This window comes from Primulina tabacum, chromosome 17, assembly GCF_025594145.1.
Source record: "Primulina tabacum isolate GXHZ01 chromosome 17, ASM2559414v2, whole genome shotgun sequence".
Lineage (NCBI taxonomy): Eukaryota > Viridiplantae > Streptophyta > Magnoliopsida > Lamiales > Gesneriaceae > Primulina > Primulina tabacum.
In genome coordinates, this window is record NC_134566.1 from 14,475,601 (window position 1) to 14,493,746 (window position 18,146).

At 34.8% G+C, this 18,146-nt stretch overlaps 1 protein-coding gene and 1 long non-coding RNA gene across 2 annotated transcripts; one reads left to right on the forward strand and one right to left on the reverse strand.

Moving 5' to 3' along the window:
• Window positions 1-735: 735 nt before the first annotated feature.
• Window positions 736-2,122, forward strand: LOC142531894 (uncharacterized). The gene is made up of 3 exons (XR_012816404.1): window positions 736-900; window positions 1,015-1,065; window positions 1,518-2,122. It is a non-coding gene; the product is annotated as an uncharacterized LOC142531894 (long non-coding RNA).
• Window positions 2,123-2,161: 39 nt separating this feature from the next.
• Window positions 2,162-3,123, reverse strand: LOC142530525 (serine/threonine-protein phosphatase 7 long form homolog). Its single transcript, XM_075636357.1, has 3 exons — window positions 2,548-3,123; window positions 2,342-2,451; window positions 2,162-2,264 (listed from the first exon to the last, which is right to left on the reverse strand). The coding sequence occupies exons 1-3, from the start codon at window positions 3,121-3,123 to the stop codon at window positions 2,162-2,164; spliced, it is 789 nt and encodes a 262-aa protein (XP_075492472.1).
• Between the last annotated feature and the right edge of the window lie 15,023 nt (window positions 3,124-18,146).

Below are 18,146 nucleotides of genomic sequence, written 5' to 3' on the forward strand. Positions count from 1 at the left end.
CTTTTAATTTTTTATTAACAATCTACCGTACTTTTCAAAAATTTATTAAAATATTGTAAAAGAAAATTTAAAAAAAAAATAAACAAAACTTTTACTCCCCCGCCCTTCCAAATGGGGGGAGCAAATTATTTCACCTCCCCCGCCTCCCCTACAGGCGGGGGAGAGAGAAATTAATTTAAATTCTCCCAATTCTCCCCCGCCTTTACGACAGGCGGGGGAGAGTTATTTTTTTAAAATATTTCCCGCCTCTGCAGGAGGCGGGGCAGAAAAATTAATTTTAAATTTTACCCGCCTATTGCATAGGCGGGGGAATATATTTTTAAATTATAAAATTTAAAATGCTTGCCCTCGCCTATTGCATCGGCGAGCAAATTTAAATATTTTTAAAGTAGAATTCTTTTGTTTTTTATGACGTGTTCGTTTATGTTTTAGATATAATAATTTTGTTTTTTTGTGTAATTATTGGTGGGTAATGGAAAACGACGAAATTAATATATTTTATTTTATCTAAAAAGATTATTTAACGTTACTATACAAAAAGATGGATTTGAGCTAACGTGAAGAGATCATTATTATTGTCCATCTATATCAATTGATATTTTTACACACTTATTGATGTATATTTGATTGATAAGTTTGGCTGTATCTTATCATATCTTTCAATGTCGGCATGAATTTGTGTCGAATAATTAATGTTTTTGTATTTATTTGAATCACGAGTTGTCTTTAAATTTTTTTTAAAATATATGCAATAAAAAATTCATGTATTGTTTCTCTATATATGTCTGAAGTTATTTTTCTTGTTTTGCATCTGATAGTAAGTATTATTTCCCGAGTTATTATTCCGTCGGTGAATTTAAGGAGTGAAGAAATATTTGGCATCAATCAGTCCTGATTGAGGTATATCGCTAATTTTTCAAATATGATATATCAATTTTTGTTTTGAAAATTACATCGATCTAAAAAATAATTTTCATACAAATAATTTATATTCATAATTATTTTTTGTTGTAGATTGTTCGACGAACGAAAGATTTGTTCACGATAAAGGACATCTTTTTCGAGGTATATATCATAATTTCATAATTTAAATCTTATTAGATAAATACTTCTATTATTTTTTATTGAACGAACCTAATTATATATTCCAAAAATATTTATGATCATTGATAAACATTTTTTATATCTTGTTTATTAAATATATGTGTGTGTAATATTTATGTATATTAAATCATGATGTATACACAAATTATTATATATATTATATATACACACTCACACACACATATACATATATATATATTATATTGTTAGTATTTATAAATCATCGTTTTTTTTCTGGTTTATATCTCATAAAATTTATGAATTTCAATGTTATGAAGTACAAATAGTTCATTATTATTTTTGTGGTAGATTGTACGATATGAATTTAGACATATGAATTTTATTTGAAATGTTAATACTAGAAATGTTTTTCTTTAAATTGAAAATTTATTTTTAGATAAATTTAAATGCAGGTATGGATACAATTTCAGCCATTTTATATATTGGCGGTGATGTTATCGTAAGTCATGGAACAGTCAATTATAGTAATAAAGGGGTGAAGTTAATTCGTATATCTAGATCTATGTCATTATGCGATTTGATTGAAATAGTTCATCGGAAGTTAGATATCGATCCCAGAAAATATAGGTTGAACCTTTCAACCAAATATTCGTATATGGACAAATCGCGTTCAGTAGAAGTTCATGTTGTCCTTGACGATGATACTTTACAATTTATGTTTGGTCCTGGTTCCGATGTGCAGTGCATAGAGTTGTATATTGAATGTGAGGCCATTGAAGATAATGTAGTAACAAATGTTGTTGAGTCGTACATTCCATGTATTACCCAAGGTCTAAGTATGATAGGATTTGATCAGTCAGGTGGCACCTCGTCTGCTACTTACAATGAAAATGTTGATCCACCTTATTCTTCCATGGACAATAATATTGGGGACTGGGATCAATATATTATTGGATGCGCAGATAAAGATAATAATTGTTGGCCGAACGTGAATTCTAATGCATCAAGTTTGGCTCGTGTAGTCGCTGCAGTGGCAACAGATGATGAAACATCACGTCAAATGTTTGCTGATTCTGCATTACTGGAATATATTTAATTATTTGATAACTACCTGGTTTGGCTCCATCTTATCCAACAAATCACGAATCACTCGCACTGAGTGATTCGTAGTATGTGTCCACGTGAAACTACGGTTCCACCTGTATGAAATTAAATTGGGAATAGATTTGCAATCAACATCACAAAAATACATTTACCCAAAGATTTATAAATATACCTTTCACCAAATGGAGGAAATGGAAGAATTTGGTCATTGTGATCATCGTCATCTGGAATGTCACCAAATGGATCTGGACAAAGAAAGGTAATTCTAGAAAGTGCCCAAACCTACAACAATAATACATAAACGAAATATAATATTAATAAATGTGCAATGGAAAAATATGTTATGAAATAATCAAAAATTGCTAAAATTATATATACCTGTAAAATGAAAATTGGTCCTGCTATTTCACCTTTGCCGATAGTTGATGCAGTACACAGTTCACGGTAGAGGAATGCTAGTACAGCACTTCCCCAACTGTATTTTGAAACCTGATTCGTGTCTCGGAGAAGACGTAAGTACATCAAATTTACGGAACAACCATCTGAATCAGGTAACATACATCCTCCGATAATCATCAATGCCACGCACCGAGTATACCGCTCAACTTCTACATGTGTGCTATTATCGTTGATCAAAATTGATCTACAATATTGATCCAGCACTGACATTACCAATTTATTACCTCTGAATTGATTTACGTGTGGCATAAAACCCAACCAATCAGCACATTGACTTTGCCACACGTGTGGCTTAAAAGATTCGTCAACGCCAGTAACAGCAAAACCGTTAATATTTAGATTCCATACCAGCTCAACATCTTGCAACGTTATTGTTGCCTCACCAACACGAAGATGAAATGTATGAGTCTCTCTACGCCATTTTTCAACGAGAGCCGTAATCAAATGATTATCATATTTGAAGAATCCGCAACGAATAATGCCATAAAGACCCATATCATTTAAACGTGAAAGAACGCGATGATGCAGTATTTTATCTTCACACAATTTGGATATAATATTGTCGGAACGCCGCACCCTTAAAGTTCTATCCAAATTGTTTTTTGAAATGACACTTGATATATGAGTTTCTTGTCTATATAAAACACTACCATCTATTGGTCCAGCGTTAAATTCCATCTGTATTTCATATATAAAAAATTATCAGTTAGAAATAAACACATATTTATATATAATTTCATTGTGATTTAATTGATATAAATTTAATTATTATAGTCCATCTTAAGACACTATTTTTTAAAATATTCTTGTTTGTTAAAGATTTTATAATATAGCATTACATTATTTTATAATCTTCAACTACCTTTTTCACTATTAGAACTCAGTGAATTATTTTTGATCAAAAAACATTTGACCCATTTTATTCCCTAAAATTTCTCGAATAATAATTGAAATAAATATATTATATTACGTGATCTTTAATTTAACACTAAAAAATAATAAACATATAAAAGTTTATCTCGATGATTAAATTCATGTCTAATAAATTTTTTAGATTTTATTTTATTATTTATGTCTAATATTTTAATTAAATGATACTACTAAATCATAATTTTTTCTCCTACATTTTACAAATTATTAATATTACAAAATATTAGATCTAATATTAAAAAAAAACGCTACTACATACAAAGTAATAAATTTAATACGAAATATTACAAAATATTAGATCTAAATTTTAAATTCTTAAAGAATAGTTTGAATAAAATTGTGAAAATGATTATTTATATTAACAACGGTATTCATAAAAACAATGTAAAAAGCTAATAAAAAAAAATAATTAATATGTTAGTTTGATTAGTTATTTAATCTAATACCAAATTTAATTATGATGATAATAGGAAATAATCCCTCTTATTTGACTTAATTTAACATGTTTTGTGTCATTATGAAAATGATTCAAAGGATATAATTGGAATTTAATTTAATTAAGTGCTAGTTTTAAAAACTAACTTAAAGTTAAATTTGATCATAAACATACATGTGTAGAAGGTCATTTTAAAATCCTTCTAAACAAATATATCATTTTTACGTAAACATAATAAATAAAAACACTTCAATAATATTTATGATAACAAATTAACAAATAAATATATCATAACAAAAATTAAGATAATAATTTTAACGAATTAAGATTAAAAATTTCTAAAAATAAATTAAAATTAATATAATACAACCAGCAAATAAATTAATTGAATACAAATAATTTTATCAAAACTTAGAAATATTATTTACCTTTTAATAAGATAGGCACGATAATACCAATATCTACACTTCCTGAAACAAATCAAGAGACAGAAGGTATAAAATTATTAGAATTCAAAATTTTATTAAAAAAATTTGAGACGAAAAATAAATCAAATCCATACCGACAAAATTTTGAACAACCTTTCAATACAAAATGCAAGTGAACTTCTGTGAACACAATACAAGTGAAAAATCTTTGAATACAAAATGCAAGTCTCGTGTATATATATAGAAGAATTCTATTTTAAAAATATTTAAATTTGCCCGTCACTGCAATAGGCGGGCAAACGAAATTTTTTAAAAAGACTCTCCCCCGCCTGTCGTTCAGGCGGGGGAGAATTTAACTTAATTTCTCCCTCCCCCGCCTCCCCTACAGGCGGGGGAGGTGAAATAATTTGCCCCCAGTAAAAGATTTATTTTTTTTTTAATTTTTTTTACAATATTTTAATAAATTTTAGAAAAGTACGGTAGATTGTTAATAGATAATAAAAAGTACTATAATTTGATAAAAGACCCCAATACTGTAGTGTATGGACATGACACATATAAAATTCATAGATTCTATTCAATTCCCAAGAAATCATACACAAATAATCAGAACTGTGAAACATATCATAATCCTTAGTTTGTGTTCAATTTTGGGTTATCATCTTTTCAAACTAGATAGTTTTGTTGATGTGATTATAGTCAAAATTTATTAAGAAGAATTAAAAATGGTAATACCTGTAAAATTGATTGGAATGGTAATTGTCTAACATAACTGATATGTTTTGTAATAGTAAATCGTGATAAAACAGTGGTTGCGACATAAGAAGTTAAATCATCTTAATTTTATATCAATTAATAATCTGCGTAGATTGAACCTAGCTGATGAATTACATGATATAGAATTTGTAAAGAATCGTGTATTGCATGCCAGTTAGACAAACAGATCAGATCTAGTTTTAAAAACAAATGTAGCAAACTGACAACTAGATGCTTAGGACTACTACATATGGATTTTTCTGGGCCTATACATATAATGAGCGCATGAGAAATGAAATACACACTTGTTACTATTGATAATTATTCCAGATATATATGAGTTATATTCTTAAGTGGTAAATATCATACAAATGCTCAACCGATTAAATTTATTAGACGAATTCAAAATAAAAAAATCAGTTTCAATAATCAAGATCAGAAGTGATCGAGATACTGAATTAACTAACAAAAACTGGATTGATGAGTATTTATCATAACAAGGAATTCAGAACGAGTATTCCGCAGCTGGGACTCATCGGAAAAATGGAGTTGTTGAATGAAGAAACTAGACCTTGAAGGAAAATGCTCGGACGATGCTTGCTGATTCTTGTGTTTCTCAGATATTTTGGACAGAATCAATCAACACTGCCTGCTAGACACAAAACAGAACGATGATTAAAAACAAGGCTGATAAAACTCTATATGAAATATGGAATGAGAGTAAGTCAAATCTATGTTATTTTTATGTATTTGGATGTTCATGTTATATTCATAATAATGACAAAAATCATCATGCTTTTGATGCCAAGTATGATATTGGTATATTTCTTGGTTATTTTGCTGTCAACAACACTTTTCGTGTGTTTAACAAGCAAACTTTAAATATTGAGGGAGCTATTCATATTATATTTGTTGAAACTGAATTAACTGTCCATCAAGCTAACCGTGTTGATCTAAGTAATCAGATGAAAGATATATATTTGGAAGATGATAGCAATGGACAGATCAACATGAACAAAAAGATTCATCGTCACCTGGACCATAAATGCCAGATCAGTTAGCCAGACAAATTGAGGAACAAGAAAACTACGTTGATAATCAGACTTATCTGAATCAAATTGACTTGAATTAGACTGATGATATCCAAACTGACAACATCCAAGCCACTAAGAACCAAATTGATGAGAACTCAACTGAACAGAATCAAACTGATCATACTACAAACATTGAAAACAATCATCCTCTTGGATTATGCTACGAATGGAGTAATAATCTTCACCATCATCGGTGATCAGTAACCCTTCAGCACATCTCAGAACTAGAAAAAATGATTAATGGATTTCTTTCATGTTGCTTTTATTTTGCAATTAGAACCTAAAAAGATAGATGGAGTTCCAACTCCTTGCTGATGTGGTAGCCAAACCTTTGTTGACCAAGACATGATCCTTTGACGCCTACACTACTAATAAATTCATTGTGATGGCCTCCATTGCCTCTGGCGTGAATATTAACTAGGCATCAGTGTTATTCAAAATACTCAAGGCTATGGTTTTTTCTGAGAGGCAATCACGAGGATTTGTCATTCACTTGAGCTGACTATTTGAAGACGTCGGTGCACCTGAAACGTCTGCTTATTCGTTTTCTTAAAATGTACTAGAATTTTTTTTTTAAAAACCTCACGTAGTATTCGGCCGAACCATAAAATATTTTTGACATCATTTTAAAAATAAACATCCAACTGCCATTTAAAAATCCAAAGGAAAATATTTTGAAGCATAAAATCGTCAAACATTTTACCAAACCTAAAAAGCAATAATTTGAAAAGAATAGCACATACTAAACCTCTCAAAAATCTCTCAAATGCATAAATAAATAAACTTAAAAATCTTTAATCGTAAAGCATGAGTCAAAAGTCATAATGCAGAAAAAGTAGAAGCGCTGGTCCTTGGGTTGTGTGCGCCTTCAGTCCAGTCAAATCACTCATCAAGTCCTCCCTCAATACCACATGCATCCATCACACCTAGTGAGTCTAAAGACTCAACACACCATAATCTTTATAACGAGTAATACGTAATACAGTCAACATATAACGGTGAAAAATATTTGTAGTTAAAATATCGTTTTCATGAAGATGCATAACTTAAGCATTTTCGTAAACATTTTCATGATGCATAAAAATATTTTCATAAAAATATAAACATATTCATATTCATATTCGTATTCATATTCATATGCATATCCATATTCGTATCCATATTCATATTCGTATTCATGTTCATGTTCGTGTTTGTTGAATTCAGATCGTGATTGTGACTCGTATTCTTGATCGTATTGGGCGATGGATCCATCTAAAGAAACCACAGTACTGGACGGCGGGGGACACCAGCAACACTCTCACCGGTCAACTGGGCCCTGGCCTACGTATTAACATATCATGGCATTGGAAATACGATCGTCGGGGCCCCCTCTGGGGCTTTTTCCCATAAATGGGCTCCCTCTGGGGCCTTCTCCCCTCACGACATCTCCAATCATATTCATCATATTCGTATTCGTATCAACGGAAACACGATCGTCGGGCTCCCACTGGGACCATAACCCTCACGATATTTCCAACATATTCAGTAGTCACAATCCCTTCACATCCTTCAACATGTCATATTTCCATCACTTAATAAAAATATGCATATAATATCATTTTATTTTGAAACCAAGCATGCAACACATCTTTTAAATGCTCATATTCAAATCATAAAAATCATAGACATTTAAAAATCCTAACTTAACATATTAAAAATCATAAACATCTATGAACACTTTTAAAATAAACATTGTAATTTTATAAACGTTTAAAATAAACATTTAGATCATAAACATTTAAAATAAACATTTTAGCATATTAAATCATAAAACATTAGACATATTAACGTCTTAAAACCCCATAAACATTTAAAATTGACATATTAACATATAAACATCCATAATCATTGAAAATAATCATATTAGCATATAAAACAGCAAATAGGGCACTGCCATGACGTTTACTAATTTTTAGGTGTAAAAAGACCGTTTTACCCCTAGATGTAAAATTTCACGTTTTTGATATTATCTTAATTTCATTGACTCTATCATGTCTCAAATAATTATTTAAGCCTACGTGAATTTTCTCATATTTTTATTTGGCTTAAATCGATGACTTTTAAATTAATATTTAAATGTGACGTATTAATGCGTTTTAATCCCGAATTAAACCAAACCTTAATATAAAATTCCCAAATTAAAATTTTAGACTTATAATAATTATTTAAGCTTAAACCTAATTTTCCATAATTTTATAAAGCTTAAAACTAGGCGTTTCAATTAACTCGTTAATTAGCGTTTCGTGCGGCGATTAAATCCCGAATAAATCCAAAACTCAATATTTTGATCCCAAATTTTTAACATAGCATTTTTATGATTTATCCTACCCTTAAAAGTCATGAGCCACCCCCGTGGACCCTTGCATTTAAATTTAGCTTTATTATTTTCGCTTTGACACCTTGTCGAACGCACCGAGCTATCTCCTAATTTACCCGAGCCACGCCCGAGCCACCTTGAGCCAAAACCTAGCCAACCCATATAGGGACCCTACTGACCAAGCCCAGCCCAAAGATCATGACCCTAACCCGCTCAAAAACTTGCTGGAAATCGACCCATGTTTCTGCATGTGTGTGTGTGCTTCCTTGTATGTCTAGGACTCCTAACCCAACTAGGACTCTCCCAGCCGAGCCACCACCGAGCCCACACAACCCTCACCATCCCTGGACCACGCCCAGACCATACCCAGACCAGCCCAAGCCCTGGACCCAAGCAGTAACCTATCTGAACAAGAACAAGCTGCGCGCGTCACCTTTGCCACTCACGATTCCAACTTCTGCTCGAGCCAGCAACGAACCACCCCACTCCAGCGCCTGGCCCGACCCCTACCCATGATCCTAGGACCCTTATGGACCAGCCTGGCTCGCGCCCAGGCCAGCCGCAAGCCGCTACTTCCTGCTGTCACACCTACAGCTCGCGTGAGGAGTCCAAGCTCTTCGGGACTCTTCCAACTCTGCGAGCAAGGGGTCCTAGCACCTTCCTGACCCGGACCCACGTCCAGCCCAGGCCCCAACCCATGCCCTGGCCCAGCCGTGAGTAGTCCCCATGCAAAGAAACGAACCAACAAAATCTTGTGCAACCCAAGTGAAACACACGGTCCTACCTCCTTTAATTTCTACGGTTCCAGCTGATTTTATTCACGTTGTGCAGTATATTGGGGTGATTTAGGACTCTCTAAAACATGTAAAAACATCCCTTAACCCTTTCCTAATCATGGCAGCCCCTTTAACTCATATAAAACATGATTTTGGAAATAAAAACACAAGTTTGGAACACATAGACTTGTAGTTACGAAAATTCAACTTGTGTGCTATGTTTTTCTTTAAAAATTATGCATAAACAATTACTATGGTGTGATGATGAGTAAAAGGAGAATATGGCGTGCCTTTGCGTTTTAAACGCACGAAAAACCGTTGACGACGAAGAACGACGACGACGAGGGCCTACACTTGATTTCTCTTCAAGCTTTTCGAAAACTTTCTCTTCCAAAAATCTGGTGTGTGCCGTGTAAAACTTTGCAAGGGAGAGTTTGATTTGTTGGGGGAAGTGGGACGTGTGCTTTAGGGATTAGGGGGTGGGTTATGGGGTTTAATGGTATAATATATAGTTTAATTAAACACTAATCAAGCCTTGGCCCACTAAGAGGTTAATTAGGCCCATTAGTACTTAATTAAAATATTAAAAATAATTTAATTTAACTAAGTTTGTGAATTTATTAGCCGGGTTGCCAAAACGCTCGCATTTTTGTTAAAAATCCAACACCAATAAAAATTACGTCCCGGTGTATAAAATCACCTCAACACCCCATATTTTCAAAATTAATAAAAAAACATCACCCATATTTTAAATAATTAAAAACATTTATTTAATAAAATCATTTTCCATTTTTTAGCCATCGGTCTTCGTTCCTCGATCGCAACTCGAATAACCTTTTAAAAATAAATTTTAATGCAACCATGTAGAAAAATATATTTTAAACATGTAAAAATGCACCACATAATTAATTAATGCAATTAAATCATTTAATTAAAATACAAGAGAATTTAATAATTGCATGCACGTGGTTTGCGTGGACCTTAAAATTTTCGGGGCGTTACAGCACCTCTAAGTGATCCAGTGATTCTACACAAATTCAAAACTTTGAATGCACAAAATGTTATTTCTCTGAGACCCAAAGGACAAGCATTGAATATCTCCCATGCAGGCCTACTGAAGGTCAAGAAAGAGATTGCTGAAGAGTTGGCGGTTGTTAAGAAGCCAACTGGTAATAAAAAGAGCAGCAAGGCTCAGGTTTTCAGGCCTAAAAGAACATTAGTGCTGCAATCAAGTGATTCTGAGGCCATCAGCCTACCTCCAATTTCCAAGAAGCCAAGAACTATTAAAACGAAGTCAACTTCAACCCTTTGTTTCCAAAGCCTATAACAACAATCCAATTGTCACAAGTCTCGAGTGAACAAGTTGTTTCAACCGCTGCAGAAGCTAGTGATAAGACTGTGGCTTCAAAATCTAAATTGTCATTGTTCCAGCCCATCAAAGAATTATCAGCATACCAATTACTTCATCATCTCCTCAACCCAAAGGTGTGGTGATTAGAGGACCAATTCAAGCCACCCCGTCAGGTCTTGACTCCAAACTTGCCAAGCAGTTAGCCTTCGATAAAAGAAAGGAGAATATAGTATTTGTAGAAGAAGAATAATTATTTTCAGTAGTTCAGACTCAAATTGATCTATCGATAGATGAGGTCAATGAATATGCTGATGAGGAGATTAAATTCTTTTATGAATGAGTTCATATAAGAACTATTCATCGTCTTAAAAAGCTGAAGAATAAGGTTGTTCTAGACAAATCAGTCGGACAGGAGAAGAATGTTATGAAGGTGTAACCAAGACTCGAGACATTTCAGTGGCTATTCAAAAAATATAGTACTTTGTTGATCTGATGAAAATCAAGAAGTTAACCGCAGTCTGTGATGAACAGACTGAAAACTTTGATCCTCAATCTTAAACTATCTTTGATGATATTGCAGTTATTAATCAGTTGGACATGGATCTCCATTCCATGAAAATGAAAGTAAAATCTTGGGAAGATGAGCAAGAGTTGGTTGTACCAGTTACAACAGATGTCCATGAGAATAAGGTTGTTGAACCTACAACAGAGCAGTCAAGCTCGCAAACTAAGCAAGCCTCACCATCTATTCAAAAATCTACTGAAGTAGTTTCACTAATCCCTAGTGTTGAGCTTTAAGGAAGTGTGTCTCCCGTTGTGATAGTGATGGTTTCTCCTCGACAACCAGAAGTTTTGCCATCTACTCTAGTTAGGGAGATCTCTCTCTGGAAAATTTCGATGAGGTTGTGAAATTCATTGCACAACAGCAACAAGTTGATGATGATGATGTGTTCATAAGAGAACTTTCTAAATTATCTCATATTATCGAACAAATTGAGAATCTTAAAATCCTACCAGAGTAAATAGTTCAAGAAGAAGAGAGTTGTTCTTATTAGATGGTGAAATGGTGGAAGCAAAAGTTGCAGTATTTCCCAAGTTTGTTGAGGCAATACAAAAGTTTTAGATAACTGAACAACCAGTACTGCTAGAGACAGTAGCTATTGATAAAAGCACTGTTGAAGTTGTTAATATCAAGCAGATCAGTCAGACTGAGTTAAGGTTGATCTTAGAGCAAGCAACTTCGGTGCTAGAATCTCACGTTGTTTAAGAAATCAGGTCGAGTGAACTAGTCAGTCAAACTAAGAATATTCTGCTGATCGAACAGGTCGGTCCCTCTTCCTCAAAAAATACTCCGGATCCTTCTTTGTTTGTTACTTCTAAAGAATTGTCAAGAATTATGTAGTCCCTTGATTTAAAAGTCCCAACTGATCCGCTTGATGATATTGACACTAAACTTGCGTCCACAACATCTAGTTTGTTTAATCTACAGTGTTGACAGTTGGATTCCTACACTGTAGTAGACAATTTAAAAGAGAAGATGCTTAATGAAGTCTCCTCACTTTCTAACTCTGTCGAAGATGTATTCATGGACCTAGAGCATCTCAAAAATGCATGTTACATCTGCATCAACTCTTGGAGTACAAATCCAGAATAGCAATTTCCAACTTTCCTCCAAGATTGATGAAGTGAATTATCAGCTTAACTCTAGGATGAATGGAGTTAGTGCTCAGTTAGGAAAAGTTCTTCAAATTTTGAATACCCCCTTGAGTTTTGACAAAATGGGGAAGTAAGTCAGAAGAAGACTGGATCAAATCACTCAAAGGCAACTTATCCAAAGAAACCTTTAGAATTGTCAAAGTACTCAAGCAGTTACAAAGAACATCATAAAATATAGTACTTGGATCAGTTCTTAAATTTCTATGTTTATCAGCTTATGTCTGTTAGTCTACTTTGAATCTATTTGAAATCTTATGAATTCTGAAAGTTCCGTTTCCACAGAGTGAATGTGACGAGGGTGAGTGTTGTGTGTATCAGAATGTAGGTGTTGTGCGTAGGTGTTGTAACACCCACGACAACATGCAGCGGAAATTATAGTTTAACACACTAACACGCAACTTGAATGATAACAATACGAGATACGAGAGATAAATTATGCACAAGTATAAAATACTTGTGCGGTGCCTCAGGGCAAAATAATTCACTAGAAAAACTTGTAAGTTTACAAAAATCAATACTAGTGAAAGAATAAAACAACTCCCTTATTAAGGCGAGTAACAAATTGCATCATAAACCTCTAACAAACCGTATAACCAAAATACATAGGATGCATCAACTGAGAAGTGAAAAAGTCTTCAAAAATCAGCGCACTAATCAAAACAGTGATTATGTGTTGTCTTCAGATGTTGTCAGCACTTCACAGCAACACTTTATCAACGACGCGAGATTGCTTCAATCAGAAAACCTTTTCTTCGTACAAATGCGTCTCTGTCTCTCCGAAAGTTTTATGCTCTATATCGTCCATCTTTTCTTTTTCCTTTTAGTCCTATTTAACATAGACAAAAAGCAATTTCATTAGGAAAACAAACTCTCTTTAAAACAAGGATAGTATCTTAAAGATATTGTGATATCATATCTCAAAGATATTATGATATCACATCTTAAGGATATTATGAGTCATATCAAATGTAGTCTCATATCAAATATTAGATTTATACGAGATCATATCATCAATTTCGATATTATTCTCATGTCTAGAAAGGCAAAATATTAAAGATAAAAAATGAAAATATATCAAGGAATAAAATTCATTTCAATCTCCAAAGGCAAAATATTAAAGATAAAAAAAGGAAAATATATGAAGGAATAAAATTCCTTTCAATCTCCCCATTTTTGCCTTTCTGGACAAAACAATCCAAAAATGGTTGTACGGCTCAGCTCCCCTTGAATTAGCAAATCAGTGACTCAGCCAACTTTAGTTGACTCCCCCTGAATTCTACCGTTAAGCCTTCCCCTGATGAAAAATACAGTTCACACAGGTGTTGTATGTTAGATGTTGCAACATTCAGATCATAACACCGAAATAGTTCATTAATCAGGATGGACAAAGATCAGAGAGAATAAAAGGACAACTAAAGTAAGAAGTACTAGAACCATCAAGAGAGACCAAAACCATCAAGAGAGAAAAAAAACTCAAAATCTCATTATCCTTCATTACTGCCATCATCATCATCATCATCAGCCATTTTTGCTCCACTGGTTCCAGCTATATCTGTATCTACTCCCCCTTTTTGTCAAGAATGGACACTTTCACCCAGCAGAAGCTCATAGTCAGCCACTTGATTTTCATAATGTTCAATGATTTTCTTGGCATTTTCAATCTGTTGTCGACCATAGGCAATCTGAGCTTGAATGTAGGAGATAGACAGTGTGACATAACCAGTAGGAGGAACATCTGTAGGTGGCTGTTCAGCTGTCTCAGGCACATGTTCAGATGTTGTATCATCAGTGTTGCCAACATCCGGAGCAACATTTGAATGCAGCCAAGGCAGATCGTTCTTTCTGTTGCCTTTGAAATAAGCAGGAGAAATCTTCAGAGGATCTCTGACAGGGCAATGATCTTCATCAATATCCCTAATGAAACCTTGAGATTCCAAGATTCCATAAATCAGTGAAGGGTAGGGCAGCTTTGTTTTCTTGAAGTTTCCTTCAGCATATTGCAATGCTGTCCTGAACACCAGATTTCCAAAGTTAAAGGCCCTTCCAGTACCAATAGCAAACAACACCAGGACCTGAGATCTAGTCACATTAGTAGAATTGGTTGACGGTGTCCAATTCCAGATTGATGTCTTGTGCAGCACGGAGAAAAAAGAAGTGAGATTAGCAGCACTCAACTTCTTGGGATAATCAGGGAATACTTTGATCAGGCCTCCAGTGAGCACAGAGGTTACAGCATTTATGTCCAGATCCTCTTCAACTTCCTCAATATCCGGAGTGTTGTAGAATGCATTGATCACAGAAGGTGAGAACTTGTAGATACGATCACGAACAAACACTCTCCCATACTTCACCGATTCCTCATCTCCAACACTGCCTAGGAGATTGCAGTAGAATTCTAACACTACACGGCGACAGTAGGGCATAACAGTAGTGACTGTGGATAGCAACCTTCGGTTCTTGAGAAACTCAATCAAATTGTATTTCCCATATGCATTAACATCAATATTTTTCTCCTCAATCAGCTCTCTCTGAACAAACAGCGGCCATAATGCCAAGGCATCCTCAGAATAAAATTTGGGGGAAAAAGACTTACTTAAATCATAGTCAGCCGAGTCAATGCGGTGGTCGGTGTTGTCAACATCCACCTCAACACCGGCAGCAGTAGCAGCAACATCATCAGAAGACTCACTAGCTTCAGAGCCAATATCCTCAGATTCAGCATCACCCTGTTCCTCAGATTCAAAGTCAGATACAGACGATGAAGAGGAAGAAGCTCCAGGTCGGTTTTGCTCAAACTCCTTCATCATTTCTGAATCAGGTTCATCATCCTTAGAAATTTGTTTCTTGGCAGCCTTTTCTTCCTTAAGGTGAGCAAGAAACTCGGCCAGAGATTGTTCATCTTCTACAGGCTCATCAGGAACTCTTTCTTCTGCAACATTTTGAGTATCTGTGATGGGGTTTTGTTTTTGAATACCAGAAGTAGAACCAGGTTCCTTTGCAGCAACAGTTGGTTTGGGGCGAGCCACCAACTCAAAATCATCATCACTGGAGTCGTCTCTAGATGAGAAATCAGGGTCCAGAAGATTTGAGGAGGTAGATGCCCGTGGTTTCTTGGTTGGAACAAAGTCAGGATCGAACCCTGCTTGTCTCTTTGACCTTCGGCGCATAGGAGCAGTGGGAAAAGCTTTATTCAAGACTTCAAAGTCCGGTGGATTCTCGACATTGATCTCGTTCCCAGGTTCACCAGGAGCGATCATTTCCAGCGGAGTTGGTTCTTCTGACACGCCCACAATTTCCATCCCCTCAACATTGGTTTCGGCTGTGGGTGTTGTGTCAGGTGATTTTCCACCCATGCTCGCAGCCATTTCACTCCTAATGTCGTGAGGATCGAAGCCAGCCATCTGCGAAATCAAGAACAAAAGAAGTAGATCGGTTCGAAAGACACAGAAAATCGCTAAGAACAGAGATATTTTAAGCAAAAACAATGAATAGTGAGGGGAGGAGAAATTTTAGAATGTGAGGGAAAATACTAAACAGTAAAGTTATTCTTCGTCCATTCCTAATTATTTAAGCACAACTCTCCAACGGTAACATTCTGTTGAGCCGCAACTTCAGCACCTTTTCAACTCAATTTTTACTCTCACCCAACGGTAACTTTCTGAAACAGTGCCATCATTATTTCAAGAAATCAGGCAGGATAAAACACCACGTCGAATTAACCCCACAAACAGTTAGAAATCAAGAAATTTCAAAATTAAGTCGGTTAGGGTTTTCTTCGTATTTCATGAATTAAAAACTGATAGCCCACTGGTCATGATGAATTCACATAACAGCAGTACGAATGACTTAAATTTATGCCTAAAATATGATCAAAAATGAAATGCACACGCATGTGATCAAACTGTGATCAGTCTGTACTTAGGTGTTGGCAACACCTCTTGGCAACACTCACAAGTTGGACTCAAACTTTCTTGAACATTTTTAATTCAGACATGGTAGCTCCCACTCTAGAAGAACGGTCTTCATAGGACTCCTCTAGGTAGCTTTTTCCATCTGTATTTTGAATTAGAAGTGGTAGCTCCCACACTAGAAGAACGGTCTTCATTGGACTCCTCTAGGTAGCTTTTTCCATTTTCTTCTAAACAAATTTTTTTTTCTTTTCTATTTTTCACCTTATTGCTCAAGAATTTTCTAAGTCATTTTCTACATTGGACAAGATCATGTGGTACACGAACATCCTCACAGCTTAATGACTTAGATTGAGCACACTCCATACTTTAGAAAATTTTGATAGAAAGTTTGATTCACAACTGAGAGCACACCATTCAGTATCATTCACTTGTACAGGCTTCACACAAAACAGGATGTATGCAATATGTCTAGCATCCTAAAAATAAAATGCACATGCATGCTGAGTGTTGTCCACAGGTGTTGTAACACCGAGGACAACATCCGTGAGTGATCATTGTGCACACAAGCTGAGAGGCTTCCTAAGATTGGAAAATTTCTCAAAATCCAATGGTTTTGTAAAAATATCAGCCAGTTGGTTCTCAGTTCTAACAAATTCCATTCGAATTGTACCCTTATCAACCAAATCTCGAATAAAATGATGTCTAATGTCTATGTGTTTCGTTCGAGAGTGTTGTACTGATTTTTTGAAATATCAATTGCACTTGAATTGTCACAGTATACAATTAAGGTGCCACTGTTGAAACCATAGTCTTTAATCATTTGATTCATCCACAAAAGTTGTGAACAACAGCTAGCAGCTGCAACATATTCAGATTCAGCAGTGGACAGAGATACACAATTTTGCTTTTTACTATACCATGACACCAAATTGTTACCTAGATAAAAACATCCTCCAGTAGTACTCTTCCTATCATCTAGATTTCCAGCCCAGTCAGCATCACTAAACCCCACTAGATTTGTGTTTGTTTCTTTGGTGTACCACAAACCTAAGTTAACTGTCCCGGCTATATATCTCAAAATTCTTTTGACAGTTTTTAAATGAGTGACTTTAGGATCAGCCTGGTACCTGGCACACAAACATACACTAAACATGATGTCGGGACTACTTGCACTTAAGTAAAGAAGACTGCCTATGATGCTGCGATACTGGGTGTTGTCAACACCTGCAGCAACATCGTCTTTGGACAATTTTTCAGTCGACCCCATTGGTGTTTTCATGTGTTTAGTGTTCTCGGTAGAAAATTTCTTCACCAAATTCTTGGCATACTTGGATTGACACAGAAAGATACCATCATGCATTTGTTTAATTTGCAATCCAAGAAAGAAACTTAATTCTCCTACCATGCTCATTTCAAATGTGGTAGACATGCATTTAACAAATTCATCAACATGCTTTTGAGAAGAAGCACCAAAAATGATGTCATCCACATAAATTTGACACACAAGAATATCATGCTTCGATTTTTGAATAAAAAGGGTTTTATCAACCTCACCTCGTTTGAAGCCTAAGTCAAGCAGATATTCAGTAAGCCTACCATATCATGCTCGTGGAGCTTGTTTAAGTCCATAAAGTGCCTTTTTCAACTTGTAGACATGGTTCGGGTGGTTTGGATCTTCGAACCCTTTAGGTTGGCTTACATAAGCTTCTTCATTCAAAATGCCGTTCAAAAAGGCACTTTTCACATCCATTTGATATAGTT

Excerpts from the sequence above, each read along its gene's own strand:
- LOC142530525 (XM_075636357.1), bottom strand. The coding sequence starts at position 3,123 with ATGGGTCTTTATGGCATTATTCGTTGCGGATTCTTCAAATATGATAAT. Across the intron at positions 2,452-2,547 it reads GACCAATTTTCATTTTACAG|GTTTGGGCACTTTCTAGAAT; the intron begins GTATATATAATT and ends TTATTGTTGTAG. Across the intron at positions 2,265-2,341 it reads TTTCCTCCATTTGGTGAAAG|GTGGAACCGTAGTTTCACGT; the intron begins GTATATTTATAA and ends AATTTCATACAG.